Below are 21510 nucleotides of genomic sequence, written 5' to 3' on the forward strand. Positions count from 1 at the left end.
CAGAGGGTGACAGGCATCCTGATCAGACTGAGCCCCAACTGTAGTAAAGCTCTGCATTTTATCATTATGAAATACATCCCCAGAAATATGTATCATTTAATTAACAGAGAGGTGCTTTTCGTAATGTGACATTGCCTCACTGACCCTGCTCTTAATAATGTTAACACAGTTAATATTCTTAAAACGGAACCATTAGTAGCTTATTAGGAGAACGAATCTGTTTATAACATAGTTACTTTTTCTTTGTTGCTGGAATGTCTTTGTTTAGGAATTTTTGGGAGGCCATTGTGAGAAAGTGATGAGAAGAGATAGATCCTCATGAATGCACTTTAAACAATGTGCTTTCACAGTTGCTTAAAAGTCATGGAGCAGCTGCACTAGAATTGTAAAATCTGCAGTTTCGGTATGCCAATGATTTTCATTTGGCCTTAGTCATAAAATGACACACTTTGCATGGAAGTTCTCTGCAAGAGAGAAAAACACATCCAGACTGATGAAAATCCAAACCAGAAAAGCAACAGTTCTGTGGAGATTATTAGAGAACTCTTTACATAATAATTAATTTTAACAAATCTCCTTGGAATGAATCCTCTCATGAATTCATTTTCCCCACAGATGCAAGTAGCTGTCAAGTAGAATATTATGTTTGTATGCTGCACTTGTTGGTCAAAATTTTTCTTGACCATTAAATTAAATAAATTGACATATATTGACCATTAAAAACAGAATTCTTGATCTAAATCCTGTAGACATATGTGACAGCACAAAGAAACCTGCATGATGAATAATATGGCCTTATGACAATGTCAAGAATGTCAATGTTTTCATGTTGCATATTTTTAACATGAGTATTTGCTAAGAAGCAACACCTTCCTAGTGAATTCTGACATAGTATTGCCATGTGTGTCACACTGGTCCCTGAATTGGTCCTATCTGGGGATTCAAGATAAGCATTTCCTTTCAGATAAGATAACAGTTCTATGAAAAAGCCAAGAGAAGTATGCATGATGTTCCTTGATTATTGAATTCCTGTAATGGTGCAATCCTATGGATACTTAGACAGAAAATAAGCCAATCCTAGGGATGCTTAGGAAAAAAGTTGAGTCCTAAAACTCCCAGCATAGGATTTTAACTCCCAGCGAAAATCCTATGCAAATTTACTTGACATGTAAGTCTTATTGACCTTTGTGGGTCTTCCTTCCAAGTAAACATGCATGGGATTAAGTTTGCACTTTTCAGTTGATTCTTACTGCTTGGCGGCTGCAGATGATCACTGGGAAACAAATATTCTTTGCACACACTTGTTCAGGCATTCATTTGTATTTGTACGAATACATGGATGGAATGGGTCAGCTGCTTCTGACCTACATATATTGAAGGGATATATTTATATGCTGCCTATACACATGCATAAAATATTCTAAATGCATAGTTAATGGAGCATTCAGGATGACCTATATGTAACACTTACAGGAGCTTCTGCGTATTTAGGTGCATGTGCACAAATTTAATCCAAATAGAAGTCTTGAATGTTTGAAAGTATGTGGTGTGGTAGAGATGAACACTGATCAATGGAAAGGAGCATTCAGCCATTATCCTAAGACTTGTAGTATCAAGAAATATGTGCTGAGAATGGGCTGTAGTATTAAACGTTGTGCTAAATGAATGTTGCAAATGATAACACTGTAGGCATCTTTGCACTGCAAGGAATTCATCTCTTCTTTTAGGGTGAAAATTGCATTATTTACACCATACAGGTTTCTGTTCCCTCCAGTACTGCTTCCTTTAGAAGCATTTTCTATGGCTGGACTCGTCTAAGGCAACTAGAAATGAATGGTAGTGCTTTGCTTTCTACCACCCATCAGCCAATTGCCTTTCCTCTGAAATTACATTTCCATTTGATGAAAGTGACTGTGCAACCTTGTATATAAGGGTCATTAAGAAATTCACCAAGCAAACCAACATCTTCTGAACAATGGAGGGGAACTAAAAACAAAAGCAAATATATAAGCACAGCCTATAGTAATAACAGCAAATTCCTGTAAGCAGGATTTATGTCTCTATGTGAGTTCATAGTGCAGTACATCAGACTGAAGAAATACAAAATAGCACAACCTGACTTTCAGAAATGTGGTTTCATGCAACACCAGTTCCCAGACAGTTTGTCAGTAAAGACAGTGCAGCTTCCCAGACACATTAAAGAAGAGATCTGGCTAAGTCAGCTAAATAAAACCAGCACAGAAAACTAATACCTACACTACCTACATTGCCAAATACAAGCAGAACACAAAGTATATCCATCAGGACATATTTTTATTTTAATGCATATTGTGTGCTAATTAGTGTATTTACTGGCAAACCGAGCCACATAGAAGTTAACCACTTCATCATGTTTTAAAACTCCATTGTCAAAAGCAATTTTGGTTGGGTTTTTTTTTCTCTAGCATGTACAGAAAGGACACATTAAGGTCTACTGTACTCTGCACTTTGAGCAGAGTGAAAATAGGTTCTAAATATAGTACCTACTTGAACACAAGATAGATGGTGCAGAACAGTGCAGAGCTTGGAGGCACAGTGTCAAGGAGTCAGTGGGAAAATCTCTTGATGCATTTTTCTGACAACAAATTATAATGCTAAACATACAAAGATAGGATTCTAAAGTGAGACATGAGCCATTATTCATGCAGGTTCACCTTTCTGTGTTGTACAGAACTGAAATGATACAGCTCTGCTTTCTCGGTCATTATTTTAAAATTTAAACATGTAGTCTGCTCTGTGCATGCTTTCCGGGGCTATCCCAGGGCACAAAGGGTGCCATCCTGATCCACTGAGATCACAAAAGCATTTGTCATTGTTACCAAAATTGCTGCTGATGGAAAGGCATGTAGGCGTGCAGAATGCAAAAAGCATCCATGACATTCTAAATAATAAATAACAAGCTGCATCAAAAAGCACTTTCCACTAGATTATGACTCTGATCAGCAAATAATAGTCCATAACACTAAGTGTTGCAGTTTGTCAGTATCAGTTGCTCGGGAGCAACTGCAGAAGATAGCTGTGCCCTCCATGGCCTGCTTGTGCACTTTCTGGAGGCATCAGGTAGTCTATTCTAGTAAACAGGATACTGGATGGGATGAACCTTTCATCTGACTCAGCAGAGCTCTTCTTATGTTCTCATGTTATGCACACCACGACCCCAGAGAATGGATGCTAGTTCACACTTCCATCTGTATCACAACATGGATACATATCCATGCTGTACAGTGCTGGTGGGGAGCAATATGCTTCACATTAAAGATTGCCTTCTAACCGGCATAATTATTTGTTCAACACTGCATGCAGTTGCAAATACTACCCCTATGTGGGACCACGGGGGAGTATCCAACTGTGCCCCAGCTCTAACATTAATGATACGAGCTAGTATAAAACTAAAACTTGTGCAATGTAACTAGTGCTTGCTAAAGCCATGAGAAGAAGCTGCAATTTGCCCTGCCAAGCACTAGTAAATTTGTGCAAGTGTTTGCTTATGTTAATGCAACATCATTAGTGCCAGTGCTTGGACAGTTGGATACTACCCATGATTTCTCAGGAAATTTATAGATGTGTGTATTATAAGATTACATTTCCCAAAGTAGCAAGGGAATTATCTATGGAAATTTACTTCTACACATAGTTCAACAATGCTGAACTGGGGGGGTAAGGATGTGTTTATTTTGTATTTTCACTGGGAATGGTCAAATAAATATATTCAACTAAATATAAACAGTCATCGAAATTACTTGACTGACAGCAAAAGTCTTTACAAAAGAAAATTCACATTAAGTTGCCTACTAATATGCCAAATATTAGAATAAATACTTGAGGCACATTTTTGAAACTTGAAAATACCAATTCTTTTGAAAATAGCATGGTTTGTCTTACACCTTCAGCACATATTTCCATTAAAGACTATTTTCAATAAAAATACATAGGAGTGTTGTATAATATAATGATATAGCTCTTAGCTGCATAATGATACAGTTCTTAGCAGAATGTTCTACTAAGAACTTCATGTGTATTACTAATAGTATGGACAACTTGCCCTCATACTTGAGATACAGAAAAAGTGTATGTCACAACCTATTTCTCACTGATGTAGTTAACTCACAGTCCTGTCTTTAAATATTTATTAAGAAGTCCCATTAAGCCTGAGAGTTTTACTCTCTAATAAATGTGCATAAGTTTGCGGCCTTAGAGGATGTCTGCATGGAATCTGGAGATATCTGCTGCATTCTGCTTTTGTGGTAGAAGATTTTAGCTCTGGCAACAAGGGATGTGTACTTGATCGTGTGTGTGTGTAGGAATCACCAGTAATTTGTTTCTAACAGCCCCACGCATTTTTAAAAAATGCATTTTGGGAAAGAAAAAATACTGTTAATGGCAACTTTCTTGCCCATCAGAACTTCAGAACTACTTGTGTAAATTTACCATAGCACAATATCATAGATATTCACAGGCATGGGACTCATCAGTGGTAGGCCATTCACGTAAGAGAGGGAAATGGGGAAATGTTATTTTGAAGGAGCCATTTCTAACATACAATTTCCTTGGTTAGTGGAGACATCCCCGGAGAGAAGGCCCAAAAGGACACTGCACAGGATTTGTATAATGGAAAATACTCTCACGGGTGAAGGAAAATAATCAGAGGCTCAGAAGATTTTCTGTAAGTGAGAAGATGTGACATCTTGCTAGTAGTACCAAATTAATTAAATATGAATTGGGTATTTGAATAAAACTGTTTCAAATGATACAGTAAATTCATTCTGTGAGGACTTTCCTCATTTACAGAATAAATATGTATACTACTGTGGACATTCAATATAATGATCTAGTCATATTTTTTTCAGCTATAGGATTCAATGTTGAACAGTTCTGCTATAAAAACAAACCCAGGAGTTCCTCTGTTGGTTTAGTCCATGGAATATGAAGCTAAAAATATCGTAAATGAATTATTGTTGTTTTTTTGTTTTGTTTTTAATACTGTTTGAGTCCTTCACGGCAGAAAAATAACAGCTTTGCTGAGAAACTAAACAATGGGAAAGTGAGGAGAATATTGGGAGATGATATCTTGAGAAAAAATAGAATTACATCTGCACAGAAAAGCAAACAGCTCAAGGAATATCTCAAAATAAGGATACCATCTGCACAGGAGAGTATAAATAGCTCAAGGGGTATCTCAAAACAAGGACAGAATTCTGCAACAGGCAGTTTGGAAGAAAATGTCCTTTATAGGTATTTTATAAAAGGATGATATACTACCACATAACGCAAGCATGTAGAGCTCTTTGCAGTAGAAGAGAAGCAAGACTTGAAAGCACTGAAAGATTAAACTAGATTTTTACCCCACAGGCTGAAATAAACTAACAGCACTTGGTAAATTTATGTAAGGCAGACCTTATGGCTGTTTCTCATTTCCTGAGCTGGAATATCTGTAGAAAGCACAAACAAGAGACACATTCTGGAGAGAACTGCAAGATACAATCCATGAAACCGTTTTTCCCATTGCTGTAATTCATGCTAGTATATCAAAATGAACTAAAAGTTCTGAGATCAGAGTTTTGCTGATTTCCAGTGGATAGACAAAGGCAATATTTCATGCAAAGGTGTCACAGTTTGGAATATTTTTTTCATGTGTGTTTCTGATACTCAGCAGTATGCATAGAATCATAGAGTTGGAAGGGGCCTGTAAGACCACTGAGTCCAACCCCCATCCCAATGTATCCCTAGCAGATGGTTCTCCAACCTTCTCTTGAATATCTTCTAGCTATTCCATCCAGTTATGCATCATCTAAAATCTGATCAGCACTCCCTGCACCTTCTCATTCAAGTCACTAATACAGTTTTGAAGAGCACTGGTCCCAGGACTGAACTCTGTGTTACTCCACTTATTACCTCTCCCTAGTTTGAGAAGCAATCTTTGAGTAGCCAGCTGTGGATCCACCCAACAGTTGTTCTATTTAGCCCACTTTTAGATAGTTTGCTAATCAGAATGTCATAGGGCCCTTTATCCAAAGCTGAACTGAAGTCAAAGTATAAAAGGTCTATGTAGGTGGGTGTCCATGGAGATAAAGCTGAGTAGTACCACCACCTCTAGTTCTTCATCATTCATGGGCTACAAAGCTATCCTGCCAAACTCACACTCACTTTCACCAATTCTGCATAAAAACTTTAAAGATAGACAAAGTTCATTCATTGTACTGGAGGCAAAGAAGAAGGAACACTTCCCTACTTTGCCCAGGCAAGCAGGATGACTCTGTCTGTTCTCCAGCTCTACTTATCTTCCAGGGCAACTTACCTTATCTGCAGCTATGGCTTTTGTAAACACCACTCAAATGTTAGAGACTTACAAAAGTCACAGGCTGCAGGAGACATCAGGGAGCAGGGTGTTCAGGAGGAATTTTGCACTTCTCCATTTGGCTCTGCGAGTCACTATTCACCTCAGTGCTACAGGTCTGTTCAATGCCAGAGATAAAGGAAAGAAATATGCCCATCTGGATTCATCTTTTCATTTACCTTCATTTAAGACATTTTAATTTTAATTGATTTTTATAAAATGCATGTATGCAGCAAATCTAAATCACAGCAGTCAACCTGGCCTTGGCAAATGGGAGATGAGCAAACATTTCTCTCAGAAGACTGATTAAATTCCTGCCATGTCCATTCAGAAGAACATTTATCAAGCAATAAACATGAACTCTTGCCATATTTCATATACCAAAATCTCATATAAATCTTCCAGTCATTCTAAAAGTCCACTTATGTTTCCTCCACTCTAAACTAACATAGAATCTTCATCATATTATCTAACTTCCAAACTTTTGAGAAGGAGCACAGAAGAATTCTGTATTTTTCCAAAATGAAGAGTTCAAGATTTTTTGCTGCTGGAGTTAAATTTAGATCCTCCATCTGAGGAGCATAGGATTTGGTGGAAACAATGCAATGATGGCAGAACTCAAGAGATGCAGCCAGCACAAAAGATATGGCAGTGGAACAGCCCAGATGCAAAGAAAAGCCAGCAGAACTGTTAAAATAAGTGGTCCCTTGGGGAGGAGTGGGCACAGAGAAAGAGCAGAAATATGCAAAATGCTATTCTGTTAAAGAATCTGGTCATGGCCCAAGTGAAGGTAGAAATGACACAGAGAATTGTCTCCTGTTGACTCCAATGGAAGGAATAACAACCTTCCATAGTAACCCACACATTGATGACCATCCCACCCACATCACCGCAACAGAGCAAACAATGTGGTATAATTCAGAATCCAACCACATGATATATACACTGATATATAAAGGAAAACTCAGAAACCTTAGGTGATAGCAGTGCAAGCTGGTGGCTCCCATGTCAGTGGGGCAACTTTTAGTCTTATGGTACTGAAGCATGGGTTCAGCACCATGGAGAGCTCCTGGAAAGCTCCGCCATTGGAGCCTTCAGTTTCCACTGAATGACAGGATGTGTGCTGCAGGGCAATATATTTCCGGGTTTACAATGCACAGACAGCTGAACTGTTCGCCCATAGTATAAAATAAGTTTAATCTGTCCCTGTTGCTATACTCTCACTCAAACAGAAAAATGCCTATCTTAGTTAAGGATTCATTGTAGATGAGGATTTGGGGCTGCCTTGCCCAGATCCTTTACAGGGAAGCCTGATGGCCAGGGTTGGCCATACTGCCTTCTCGGTGAAGAGAATGCAATCAAGGAAGGCCTCAGTCCCTATTGCTCAAGCAGAGCACTGCATACTGCCTTTCTGAAATCCAGTTCCTGAGTAGAGGGAAGAAAAGGTGCCTTCCTCCTGCTGTGTGGATATGTTTGATATTTTCCCAATGTTTGGGGAGTTCCCAAGCAGTCTTTGCTTACTCTGACCCCAGGCAATGTTAATATAGGGTATGGCAGTCATTCCACCAGTTTAAGAGTGTATCTCTCCATCCTGATGTAAAAAAGAGTATAGAATTGTTCTGTCCAGATCCAGTCTGTGTACTCTTTGGGTTATACAAGTAAGAATATAGGTTGACTATTGATAAGCAGGCTGTTTTAAGGAAAATGGGGAACATTTGCTTATTTTTAAATGGGTAAAATGCAGATAATCTGTTTGGTCTTGTATTCTTCCCTCATTATGCTCAGGTCCTGTTGCAATAGAGTGGAGCTGTGAGTTCACCATATTCCACCCCCAGAGTGCATTGACTCAGCATTTTGTCACTATTTCCTCATTGTTTGTTTATGAGATACATATTCCATTCTTAATGTGTTAGAAGTTAATTCATACTGAAAATACAGTTATTTGCATTAGTATCCAAACATGCAATGCTTTTCATAAAACATTTCCCTTTTTTTCTTTTTCTTTTTTGTGGTGTAGCAGTAAGCTTGCACTTTCCAAATACAGGGTGGCTGATTTTTGTGGGAGGGGGGGATTTTTGGCTTAAACAAATATTTGTATTAAATTGCTTGCACACCTGTGTAGGAGGTGTGTGTTTAAATAGTTCCTATTGTGAAAAACTGAAATTATCCACCTGCTCTTCTGCCAATGGAGAAGATTTTCCCTCTATTTGTTGTTTCCTTTTTTTCAAAATAATTCTGTAAGTCCTATGGTACTGAGAGGACAATGTAAAATGATAATAAAAATACTAAAGTTGCAACCTATTTGTGAAAAAAGCCCAAAAGTCAATGGAACGTTTCATTGGACATATATAGAACAGGCAATAAGCAATGAAAGCCAGGTTAATGGCATGCACTGCTAAATTCTTCTTCATCCAATGCATATAAAACAAGGATAAGTTCAAAGATATTTGAGGCCGCAGATTCCTAGATTTGCTAGACTAGGTCAGAGGGATGAAGTACTAGCAGAGGTTAATGATGCCAGTGGTATGTGTCAATATCTGGAGACCTCTACAGTTTGATCAATTCAGAGTGGACCCTCTCCGCTACCCTCCCCCCCACACACACGCGCACTTCTACTCTCTCCCAAGGTGCCATACAGCCAAAAAGAAAATAGAAAAAAAGTAAGTATTAAAACTGCAAGGCTGATTGGAAAAATAGTTCATGCAAGCATTCAAACTGGAATTTAATTTGTGGAGTCTGAAAAGCAAAGGGAGAAGAAAAAAAGGAAAGATAAGCCATCCTTTAAAAATGCAACTCTAGCCATAAATTTGTTTGGCTTGGGAGATTACCATTAAGGTTGGAATGATTCTCCTTGGATTCAGCTCTTTTCTGCTCATTGGGATGCCTCTCATGCTCAGTCTTGGGTTAGGAAACCAAGTCAAGAAGTCCATGAATGTTCACAGATCTCTACCAGCAACCTCTGTTTGCAGCTGGTATGGCACAAAGGCCACAAGTCAGGTGCACGGAAGAGAGATGTCACGTGCACAGTGTTCATGCGAGCTCACTTCCTGTTGGGCACCTGCATGAGTGGTACTCATGGTTTAAGAAAGCAGGCCAGAGTCCAGGGAGCCAAGCCAAGGGGATGTGACAGATTCCTACCACAAAACAGGTTCCTCACACATAATAGTTACCATTCTCAGTCAGTGTAAACAGTCATAGATTGCTAATGTATATGACCACCCAACAAGGAAAATGTAGGGAAACCTTCCAACACTGCAGAAACCACAACATCATGCATGTATTGTAGGATGGTGGCAGAGGAGATTACAACACATTCTGGGAAATGCAGCTAGGGATGCAGTTTCTCAAAAGGTTAGCATGATTCTGAGAATTTCCACTAAAGTATTTTCAATTTTTCCCAAAAATATTTCCCAAGAATACGAGAACTCAATGAATAAATATGTAGAAAAATATTTTGAGAATTATCCAAATTATAGCACACTGATTCCTAATCTGATTCTAGATCCTATTTTTAAATGGATGGGTTTGTTCCCTTTTTTCTTTTTTGATGAGTCTGTTAATCACAGTAAGATCAGTCTTACTCCTAATACTTAACTTGGCTAATAATTTAACCGTTGGCAGCATGATTTCTTTTTTCCATTTTCAGTTAAAGAGGTTTGCTAAGGCAGATACATTTCTGTGTAAATGGAATTTGATTCAGTAGGTTTCCATTTCTTTTTATTTTGTCAGATGTAACTATTTGTTGAAAAGTATAGGAGCTGGTCAACTTGATTTCAAGATTTTGAAAGGCGAAAGTCTTAAACTTCTTAAGTTTTTTTTAATGTATCAGGACTTTTTGTGTTACGATATTTTCAGTTATAATATTGAACAGGAATAATGCTAATGAGATGTTGAAAAGCTTGGCAAACTCCAGAAAATATAATAAACTTAATTGGTGACTTTGAAACTTTGGAGAGAATTATCTTTATTATTTTGCATTTGGAGGAAGTTGCTTGTGAACTTAATATGAATTTAAGTGGTGAAAAAGATCAGTCAGAAACAGTGTTTTTGAACTCAGTCAGGTCACAGGAACTTTCTCCATGCTCCATTCTAATTTGCAGTTTTGCTATAATAAAAGCCCCAGATATATTGCTACTGTCTAGACATTTTATCTGAAACAAGTGTCCTTCGTAATCCCAGAGGACTTTTCTATTTTATTTCCAGTAAATCAAAGTCTGTGAAGAGCTTTGGTTCTTATTAAGACATACCCTTCACAGTCCAGTGATTGCCAACAGTGGCAAACCATTGACAGTTCATTTACATATAAGTGATGACTTCCATCAGGTAGTTGGCTCAAAATACTACAGTGGACATTCAGAGAGCATATCCAATATTTCTTGCTCTTTGATGAGGATCAAGTGCCAATTTATTTATAGAAAACTGACTATTGAAAGGTAAAGGCTTCTTTTTACTGACCTTACACTGTCTTTTTACAGCTTTAGACTGAAATCCTATACACATGAAAGCTCACTGGGGCTTGCTTTTGAAGAGACATTCACAGAACTAACTGTGTTATAAGGATATGTATTGGAAGGATGGTGATTTTTTAAATTAAAACACATACACACACAATGCTGAAAGTAAATGGCAGAAATAGTACTGTAACATTTCATGCACAAAGCAAGGACACATTTATTTGATAGCATACATTACCATATAGGAAGCCAAAGACAAAATAACAGTGTCTACTGTGGATCCAAATGATCCTGGATGTTTTACAAAGCAGGTTTCTAAATCCTACCATGATTGTTTCCAAACATATATAAATTCTGTGGACCAAGGTTGACTCAAAAACAATGTTTCCTTATGTTCTGCTTTCAACAGGTTCTCTAACCATGGAACACTTTCCACTGTATATTGGGGATTTTTATATGGAAACCCTAAAATTGCAAAGCAGTATAATTATGATAAATCTGATAGTGCCATTTAGTTCCGCAGGATTAGTCACTGTCAACTAAATAGTTATCAGCCTCACACTCTTTCCTCTTCCTCTCACGAATTGATGCAGCTACTAAAGCTCCAGCTCTCCGAATATCAGCTGCTTTCAGTGCCGGATGTCCACTCACTGCAAGATAAAATCAACAGATTTATTGTTAAGAGTGTGCAAATCATGATCTCATTGATTTGCACACTAACCTGAACTCATTGAGGACAAAGTCAACTGTAGAGATAGATTATTTATATGATTATTTCTATGTTATGGAAACTACAACAAATTGAATCCTCTCAAAGCTAACCTTATATATATCAATAACATGTCACATTTTAATATGCATTAACATATGTTCATTTTTAATAAAAGATGGTTTATGCAACTTGGGTTCACTCACAAAAATATTCACCAAGTTGATTTGAAGTATGAGGTTTGATTATTGCAAAAATGTTACTACAGTCTTGAATCTCAATTTGCCATGAGATTTTCAAAGCCCCGGAATGCTGTGGCAGGAGTCTTAGGATAGTTTATGGATGTACTCATTTCAAAATGGAAGTGATATCAGTGTGTGCATGACTGGGAAGTGGGGTGAGCAAGAGAGTTATGAAAATGTCTTCATTTCCTCAGCCAAGTTAAGATATGCATTTTATGGTTGCTATCCTTGATTTTCCTTTGACCTTTTTAGGACACTTGAGAAAGAACTAAGTACAAAACAGATCAAAGTACAAATGTTACAGCAACAATATCAAAAAGTAACTGTGAACAGCTTAATAATGCCTAGCAAATGGTACAAACTATGCAGGACAAGAGAAAATGACGCAGCAGAAAGGCAGGCAACAAAGTGGTTGACCTTGTCTTCCTCTAGAGGGCAGGAGAGATTCTCCAGACATACAGAACTGGTGAGCTGGTACAGTGAGAGTAAGATCTCTATAATTAAAACTGACCTGAGCCTAAGAGGAAAAACCTTGCAAAGTAACTGGGCCAGAGTTGGAGCTTTAGCTGTCCTTTCTTCAAACTAACCAGAAAATCTCCCACATGGAGGTTAGGCACAATTGGAACTGCTGGAAGAATTCTGCAACAATTTATACTTGGTTATTCATCATAAAAGGAAACATTTTCTGTGAGACCAAATATCCTTCACCTTCATGTGGAATTAGTAATCTGAGTAATCTGAGCAAAAGAAGACCTGGCTATATAAAATTGCAGTTGCTCAGACACAGGCTATCCAAGAACTCTGTACCATCTTGCTAATGGCAAAGCTCATGAATAAAAGCTGATGTGAACTGTGGATATACAAGAATTCATGCTGCATAGCCAGTACTTTGCTTCACCCAAGTAAAATTGCTCCAGTAACTTCAGTCTCCAGATATGTCAAGATGGATGGCTTTTCAGCACTGTTGAGCACCCTTTTTATTACTGCTCCAAGAATCTGCATTGTGTTAGGGGTCTGAGCTGAAGCTAATGTAGAAGATACAGGTATTGGATGTCAACAATCATGCTAGTGCTGCACCAGAATGGAAGAACAAGACTTGCTCAGGAAGAATCAGCATGGCATCTGCAATGAGAATCTTGCCTCAACCATTTTTTTAAGAATTCCTTGATGGTGTAAATTAGCATGTTCATAGTGCTTACCAAATAATGTTTTCATTCTGAGAAGTGAGCAGGTGGTTCCCCAAAGATGTAGACTGGGTTTCTTTTATTTATCATAAATAATTTATATGGAGTCAGGAAAGAACAATAACCAAATCTATGATGACACCAATTTGTTCAAGATAACTCCTTAAACAGACTACAAAATATTGCAAAATAATTTCTGCATCCTGGCTGAATGGATCACAAAACAGAGATTTAATTCAGCATAAAGAAAGGCACTTGCAAAGTGATGAAAGTTGAGACAAATCAATTCTAATTTCACAAATATGCCAGTGGGGGTTGCACTGTCTAGAATTGTTCAGCAAAGAAGCCTTTGAGATGAAAGAAAGTGTAGTAAAAAATCTGGCCATTATGCTGTAGCTGAGGAAGGAAAATATTTATTGTCTTTGACTATTGAGAAAGAACATGTGACTAAAAAAGCAAGCACCATAATATTTCTGTACAAATATTTGTGAAGCTACCTTTGGAAAACTGTGCCATTTGGATACCATGTCTCATCAAGAATATAATAGAACCATATTTTCTGTATGCATACATAAAAGAGCTATATGGTGACAATGAGTCTTTCCTTGGCTAAGAATTTCTGCTATAGAGGTCAAAGAGATAAAGGAAGAAATATAGACATGTTAAAAATATCAGTGAATAAAGTCCATGTCCAGGGACATCTAATGAAATTGATTAGTAGTCTGTTAAGGGAAAACAAAAAGAAACTTTCTTCATACAGTACCTGAATAGCAAAGGATTGATTTTCACAAGATGTGACATCTATGAGCTGAAACAGCATTCAAAAGGGTCCAACCATATTTCTAATGGAGACTTCTATCAGAGACCATCCAAAAATGTAACCTAAGCATGCTGGGAGTATCTGCTTCTAATTAGCAGGTATTAGTGAAAATTAAAAGGAGGTCTCTATCTCCATTGTGTCCTGATTTTGAAATTCCAGGCACATTTGCTAGGCTACCACTAGGGGCAACACATAATGATCAAATCTGCAACACAGTATAGATAATATTTTTTAAAAGTTGAGGTAAAAAGCGGCCTGAACCAAAAAGGGGAAATGGAAATCAGAATGAGGGTATAATGAAAGGGAAACATGCAGAAAACATAACTGCAAGAAGCCACAGACTAAAAACTCTTTTGGTTGTATGTGTGGGAAACCAACTAATTTTCTATAAAGGATTCTAGTAGCAATTACTATGATAAAATCTGTCAAAAGCTTCTATTCTCTTAAAAATACAAGTTCTGATGTTTGAGAAAAATAATTTACTTTGTGAGAAAATTAGTTAAAATTCTTACTTGGTATTTAAAGTTCTTTGGAATAAATTGTTCATGAGACTTGTTAGCGAAGGATGAATGAACACACACATGATTCAATTTGTAATCAGACTTTGAAAATTGAACTGCTTTGCAAATGAATTGGAAAATAGCTCGAGCTCTCTGTAGGATATGAGTAGGAGTGTAGAAGACATTATTTTCAATTCATTTCTGATCAGGATTTACTCAGTTCACACTTTCTGGATAGAACATGCACAACTTACTAATGAAATCCATACATTTCTAAGTTTTCAGAGTAATTCACAGACCAAAAAATGCATTTGACAGAATTCATATCTTTTCATATATTGAAAAAGTAACACAGGAATACAATAGTGTGAGTGATTGTGGCTTTGGTCTCTAGTGAAATGGCCTTACATTTCAATATCTTTTCTAGTTTCTTCATTTCTGCCTTTTCAAGTCTCAGTCTTCTAATTTCTTGGCTGCAGTCTCCCTTTGAAGTGATGACTTAGACAAGGTGTGCAAAATCTTTCACAATTTCAATGTCTTCATTGTTGACAGTAAAGTCCTGAGATTCTTCTGAAGTCATGATTTTTTTTCTTAATGTTCAGTGGCACTCCTGTTTTTGAACTTCTTTCACTTTCACCAGGTTATTTTAATTCATTGTTGCTTTCTTCCAGTAATGTGATATCTTTTGCACATCTTAAATTATTGATGTGTCTTCCCCCAATTTTCACTCCTTCCTCTGATACTAATCAAGCTTTTTTCATATGTTGTACAGACAGAATGAGCTGACAGGCAAATAAAATACACCCTTGTATCATGCCTTTGTCTAGAGGAAACCATTCTGTTCCTCCATATTGTGTCCTAAGAGTAGCTTCTTGTCTATGATTCTTCATGGGAAACTGAAGCTTCCCCATTTCTTTCAGGACCATCCATAGCCTCTCAAGATCTGCACAATTGAAGCCTTTGATGTTGTCTATAGACTAAATTTCTTCTGTGTCACAAGTACTCTGCTATAATTTGTTTGGAGGTGTGTGCCTTTAACTTTCTTGATATTTCCTTCTTTTGACCAAATGGTTCATGTACTGGTGTGTGTATGCCCAAAATGAACAACAGAGGAAGGTTTGCTTTTTAGAAGATTTATTCTTGAGAACAATTGGCTAACAACAAATAGCTCCAGATGGCACACCTGAACAGTCCTCAGTTGACCCTTTTATACATTGATCATTAAAGGGCTATACATAACACAGTTCAGTTAACATTTTCCAATAGGTTATAGAAGCAAAAAAGTACAATGGCATGATCTTTTCCACTTGCATTCCAAAGAAGATGCTCTGAAGAGGGGGAAGAAGGGGGTGCAATTACATAGAAAAGGCAGAGGATGGGGTGGGCCTGTGTGAATTGCCCTTTGTTTGAGCTGCTGTTGTCAAGTGTCAACCAGCTTTCTCTGGAATGGTGCCTGGTTGGTGTCAGCTACATTTCAAGGATGCAGACATGCTGATTTCTAGGAAGGGGGAGTTTTCTCTGCCTAGCTATAGTCAATGATTGCATGATATAATCAATGAAAAATATACCTCTATTTCTCTGGGTATGTAACCCTGCAACCAGGCATTTAATTCCAATCTTATTAAGTCACTTCTCCCACATTGTTGCAGCCAAGCTTTAAGGCTCCTACATTGGACTATGTGGTCCTGAGGATGCGATAATGATATTCAAACAGCCTATGACAAAATAAACTTTATTTGTACAAGAAGCATATTGGTTTCAAGATGTTCTGTAACTTATTTCCTTACTAAATAAAACAGTTTATATTAATAACTCCTGACTGAGGTATCACACTCTTTCCCTTCACAAAACGCCTTATTTACAAAACCTTTCTCTTCTGAATGAACTTTGACCAGTCTTTATTCCATTCACTCAGTTCAATCTTTCCCTTCTGCACTCAGGTTTCTGTCAGCTTCTATCTCTCACACCCTTAGAATACTCTACCATATTAGGGTCTGACTCTCCCTAGTCGCAAGTTGTCCTCTAAGTCTTCTACTTCCTTCCTTTTCCTTTTGACTCTTAAATGCTTCTCACAGTGCTACGTGAGATTCTCATGAGAAGGCTGCCTGACCACAACTGACTGTTAATTGCTGGCAGATGGATAGTATCTATTTCTCTCTCCACACATCCTTCCAAGCTCCGCCCACACACTTTCAGTCATCAACCAATCACCTCACTCATTCATTCCACTTTTTCATCCCCTTTGATCTTCTGAAACTTACCAACATTTAAAGAAACACATAATACTTTAAATCATTACATTCTGAAATTCTTTGGTGTGCACCAGCAGCCAACATAGATTTGCAGAATGACCTCAAGTACCTTTTCAGAATCCAGATTGAATGTTAGGTCTTTCTCACTCCATATAGGATAAAAGTATTTCCAGCAACATCTTTGGCATCACCTTGCTTGCATGGGGAGTTAATGCAATTGGCCTATAGATGCGACATTCTTTTGAATCTCTTTTCTTGGGGATTAGAATATATATTGAACATTTCCAGTCTGTGGGCCATTGTTCTATTTTCAATATTTGTTGGTGTATCCTTGTAAGGATTTGACCTGATTCAAAGTCCAAGAATTTGATTCAAAGTTGTAAGGACTTGAACTACAGCTTGGAATAGTACTATTTGTATCCTGCCTACTCTGTGTGCTTTTTTCCTTTCAAGTGCTTTCAATGCAGGTTTCACATCATTTTCTAATGTTGCAGGTTTTTTCTCATTGCATTTCTCTTTGAAAGGGCCATCATCTTCTTATCTCTTCAGTACAGTGCTTCAGCATATCGTTTCCACCTTCTCTTTCTTTGCTTCTGGTCAGATAGTATGTTCTCCTATTGTCTTTCAGCATTCCGAATCTATGTTTGAATTTCCCTTTGGCAACACCTCTTGCCATGGCTTTTATCTAGTTTTCCACTACTGCAGAGTCCGTCAGTATGCACAGAGGCTCTAACCCCGATCCCTGCAGACCTTTCCTGGAAATGGGGAGGAGAGAAACCTGCTTCCCTAAGGCAAACAACCTTGCAGCCCATAACCCCATGACCTGTCTCCCCACTGCCCAGGAGCCTCTTTTCTCAGTGGCCACTGAAACTGCTAGCTGCTTTCACTGTGGGTTGGGCAAACCGACCCCTCACAGCTTCTAGATGCCCTGAAACTTCTCCTGGGACTTGGCTGCTTTGTTTTAAATGCCAACCAGTGCATTCCTCCTGTTGATCAAGATCTCAAGGCAAGCACAGCCAAACAGTTTGAGTCTCCCCTCAAATAAGGTAGGCATGGCCCCCTATCAGGACTGCCCTTTGCTTCCCTTCTCTTGGGCCATCCACAGTTCAGGGGATTGAAAGAAATGAGATTCATGTATATCTGGATTTCCATACTGTGCTACAGAAACCTAACTTTTATTTTTTTTGAAAAGTTTGCAACTTACCACATGTCTCCAAGGAAGCTTATGCCACATAATTAGCATCTTAACTTTATCATCTTATATAATCAATACATACATAAACAAATTCCTTCTTTAAGAATAGCAGTGGAACAAATGTACAGATTTCAAGTTGGGAGGTTTTAAAACACATTCTCACACATTCATATAGGAATTGTTAATTAATCCTTAAGCTGCAAAACCAGCTATTTCATATGACAGAAGAGAGAATCCTCTTGAATATGTATCAAGGAATAATGCTAAAAATCTATTAATCCTAATTGGACCTTTACAAGGGAATTCACACTAAATGTGGATTCAACAGAGCATTTAAAATGCATTAGCAAAAGGAAAAAGAATGCAAAGACTCATTCTTTAGACAGCTGAGATGTAAGATAACTATCAAGAAGTGAGATGACATTTGTGCAGAATAAGTAAATATTTGGAAAATAATATTTTTGTGCAACTGCAATTCCTATGCCTAAGCATCTTACAAATATTAGCACTGTGCTGAACTTTTCAATGTATTTATTTTTAACCATATGTTGCTGGGTATGTCAAAAAGAAACTGCACCAAAATGGTGGAAAGGGGTGAGATTTAAGAAAAATTTCTCAGAATGCATACACACAAATACATATGCACGTTTTGTATTGTTATATTTCCTGTATGTAAGTACCACATTTCTATATTGTTTCCTGTTAGAAACACTAAGCATTGTTGACAATAGTTTGCGTGTGTTTAAAGCACTGAACTGGTATATCTGACTCTGTGCACAAGCAGCTATTTAGAAGAAAAAAATCTGAAACTAGGTTCAGAATCAGTTTTTAACTATCTGCCTGTGCTGAGTCCTTCTGATTTATTTTGGTTGCCAAGATTCTGATGCAGTCCAATAGAAAGAACAGCAAATTAAACAGCATGCATGACTAATTTCAAGAGACCATTTTTACTATGTAAAATAGTTTGTCCCTGCCAAATACTTGAGTATCAGTTCCACCCTATGTTAGCATGGTGCCAGTAGTAGGGTTGGGGGTAACATTTCTTTGGTTTCCATTTTACTAGAAATGAACCTAATTTGCACTTTCAGACCTAACATGAAAACCAGAATGCAATTATCCTTTGTTTTTACACTTTTTCCAAATGTTACAGTGCAGTTCTTCAGTCAAAAATGTACCTCAGGGAAAAGTGTATTAAAATGCACATATAAGGGGAAATTGCATACAGATAAGCATATATTAGAAGAAAGTGGTTGCAAAAATGTGTGCATTAGGAAAATTGCAAGTAAACATGAATAAACAAAAAAGTCACAAACCATGCAAGTATGTCAGAACAAATTAGTGTTTAAAAAAATGAAAAGCATAGACAGCAAAATAGGTAGCTTCATCCATTCATACCTTCTGCTACCTCCATGACGTGCAAAGTAGCTAGCCAAAGGTCTCTTTCTAGTCCTAGAGCTCTGGCAGCTTTGCAGCTCAGGCTGGCCACAGGATGGTATCAGCATTCTTCCCAGGATCAGTGAAAACTCAGAGGGGTGGTGAGCATCATAACCTAGTGTACCAGAAGAACATGGAAAGACCACTTGCCCTCCCAAACCATTTATTAAGAGGCTTTATCCAAACCTATATAAAGCCTGTTGCAAGATAATTTTCAATTGCCAACAAAGAGAGTATGCAATTAGTATTTGAAATAATTATGATTACATTTTGTGCTAATATTAGCACTTTAAAAAAGAACAATAATCCGCAACTGCATTATTATCAAGGCCACTCAGCTGGTGATACAAAGCAGTGGATGACTGATCTCAATTGTCTCTGCCCTGCACAAACAGCACCCTGCCATCATATGAATGTAAAGTGCATCAGAATTAGTATTTATATGATAGCATTGATAGGAATTTCATGCTCCTTTTGGTCTGCCTTGTAGTAACAGAAACAAGCCACTGCAATATTTTCAGTACATATCCATTAACACAAACTTTTAGCTAATGAGTCTCTCTGGTTACATGCACTGACAAAGTGAAGATTACGTTCTCCTTTCAGGGATTTAAATCATTCCCATAAAGTTTCAGTCAGAACTGCTCTTAATCAAGGAAGTGTCAACGTTGACTGAAGAAAATAAAAATGGCATTAATGCATTAGCATTGTCATTATTATGGGGCACATACCAGAAAACAGGTTCACTCGTACAGAATGCTAGAAATAAATCAGGCTATCTATCCTTCTAACATTGCCCAATACAGATTACTCCGAGCAGACCTCTTGGGTCTCATGCAGAATTTTTTGCCTGGGATGCCAGAGACTGAGAATGGGACTTTATCTATGCAAACTGTGGATTTGGACCCTGAGTGATGGCCTTTCCCAAATACTAGAAAGCTTGTGGGAAGAGTAACATTCAGACAACTTGAGCCAAGTATGAGACCTTTAGGAGGGGAACTCAGTCATCATGGCCTCTGCTACCTATTCTTTCCTAAACCACATTGTGATTTGGTTGTGCTGCCAAGCAGATTCAGCAGCAGTGCCTGCGGGCAGCCCCACAAGGCCTTGACTACAGCCCCACACCAAGGTTGCCTTGACTATCTGCCACCACCAAATCCCACTCTCCCATCAATTCCCCCCTTCTTGTACTATCCACACCCTCCCCGAGATTTCAGTATAGGTCACTCTTTCCCCACTATGGTTTGTAGCGAGGAAAGAGCAAGGCATGTTAGGATCATCTGACACCCAAACCAACATTACATGTGGCCACGGGAGCTGCAAGATTCTGCACCCCTGGTCTAGCGGGAAATCCCCCTTCCATAATGGAATTAAAGATAAGTAAGAATGAGCACAGCCCCTTGGAAAGTTGGAGCACCAGTCTGGCAAAGCCGGTTTGCCTGAAGTGGACTGCAGAATTCTCCAGCTTTGCTCTTTTAGGCTTTCTCCTGACATGTAAACTGTCTACAGGAGGAAGAAGAGTGAGAATGAGCACATTAACTCCACCTCCCTCACCATTCCTGTCACCCTCAACACTCGGCAGGTGGCTGCCCATAAAAAAGAGATGGGAAAGAGGTCCTGATTTTCTGGATTTTCTAATGTCTGAGAAGAAAAGGTGCTCCTGCCTTCCACTTGTTAACTTGTAATGGCCTATGGCTAAATGCAATAAACTGACCGACTGACCTTCCACTGCCCCTCTCCTGCATCACACTTTACACTTTGTCCTTGGGAGGGTGGGTGACTGTCTGCCACAGGAAGCCTTCTGTATCCATGGGGATTCCACCTGAGCTGGCACATGGATTTATCAGCATTCTGCTTCACATGGAAAGCCCCACAGATATGGTGGTCTGTCCTCTTTGGGGAGCAAGCCTCCAAGAACACACATGGACAAACGCCATGCCTTGTTTTCCTCCTGTAAGTCCTGCCTTTTTTGCCATGATTAGCCCCATTTCGAGTAAATCCTGTGTCATGATTTTAGATCCTCCTTCCTCACAGACTTCCACTACATCACTTTGCCATCAACTCTGTCCACTGTGTCTGGATTTATACAAATCCAGGAGCTCCTGGCCCAGCTAGGGGAAGAGAGTGAACAGTGGGTGTAGCAGTGACATTGCGGACCCAATGAGCAGTGCCCTGAGTGACAAGACAGCGCTACTGGGCAGGTTCAACATAAAATTAAATCCCCTTGGGCAAACACAAGTGGTGGTGATAGAAAAAAAAATCACAGGGCTATTTTTGCAAGATAGTTCCAACCCAAAGAACTGAAATCTCAGAAGGAGGTTTTTTGTTTTTTTTTAAATCCAGATTT

General features: G+C 38.3%; 1 protein-coding gene across 1 annotated transcript in view; it reads right to left on the reverse strand.

Annotated features, from left to right (window-relative positions):
* Positions 1–11352: 11352 nt before the first annotated feature.
* The window catches only part of IQCM (IQ motif containing M), a 55623-nt gene continuing 45465 nt past the window's right edge, over positions 11353–21510 (reverse strand). Inside the window, exon 5 of the mRNA XM_044430671.1 lies at positions 11353–11477. Within this exon, the coding sequence (XP_044286606.1) occupies positions 11353–11477 (125 nt within the window). The remainder of the gene's footprint in view (positions 11478–21510) is intronic.

This window comes from Varanus komodoensis, unplaced genomic scaffold, assembly GCF_004798865.1.
Source record: "Varanus komodoensis strain SLA01 unplaced genomic scaffold, ASM479886v1 scaffold21, whole genome shotgun sequence".
NCBI lineage: Eukaryota > Metazoa > Chordata > Lepidosauria > Squamata > Varanidae > Varanus > Varanus komodoensis.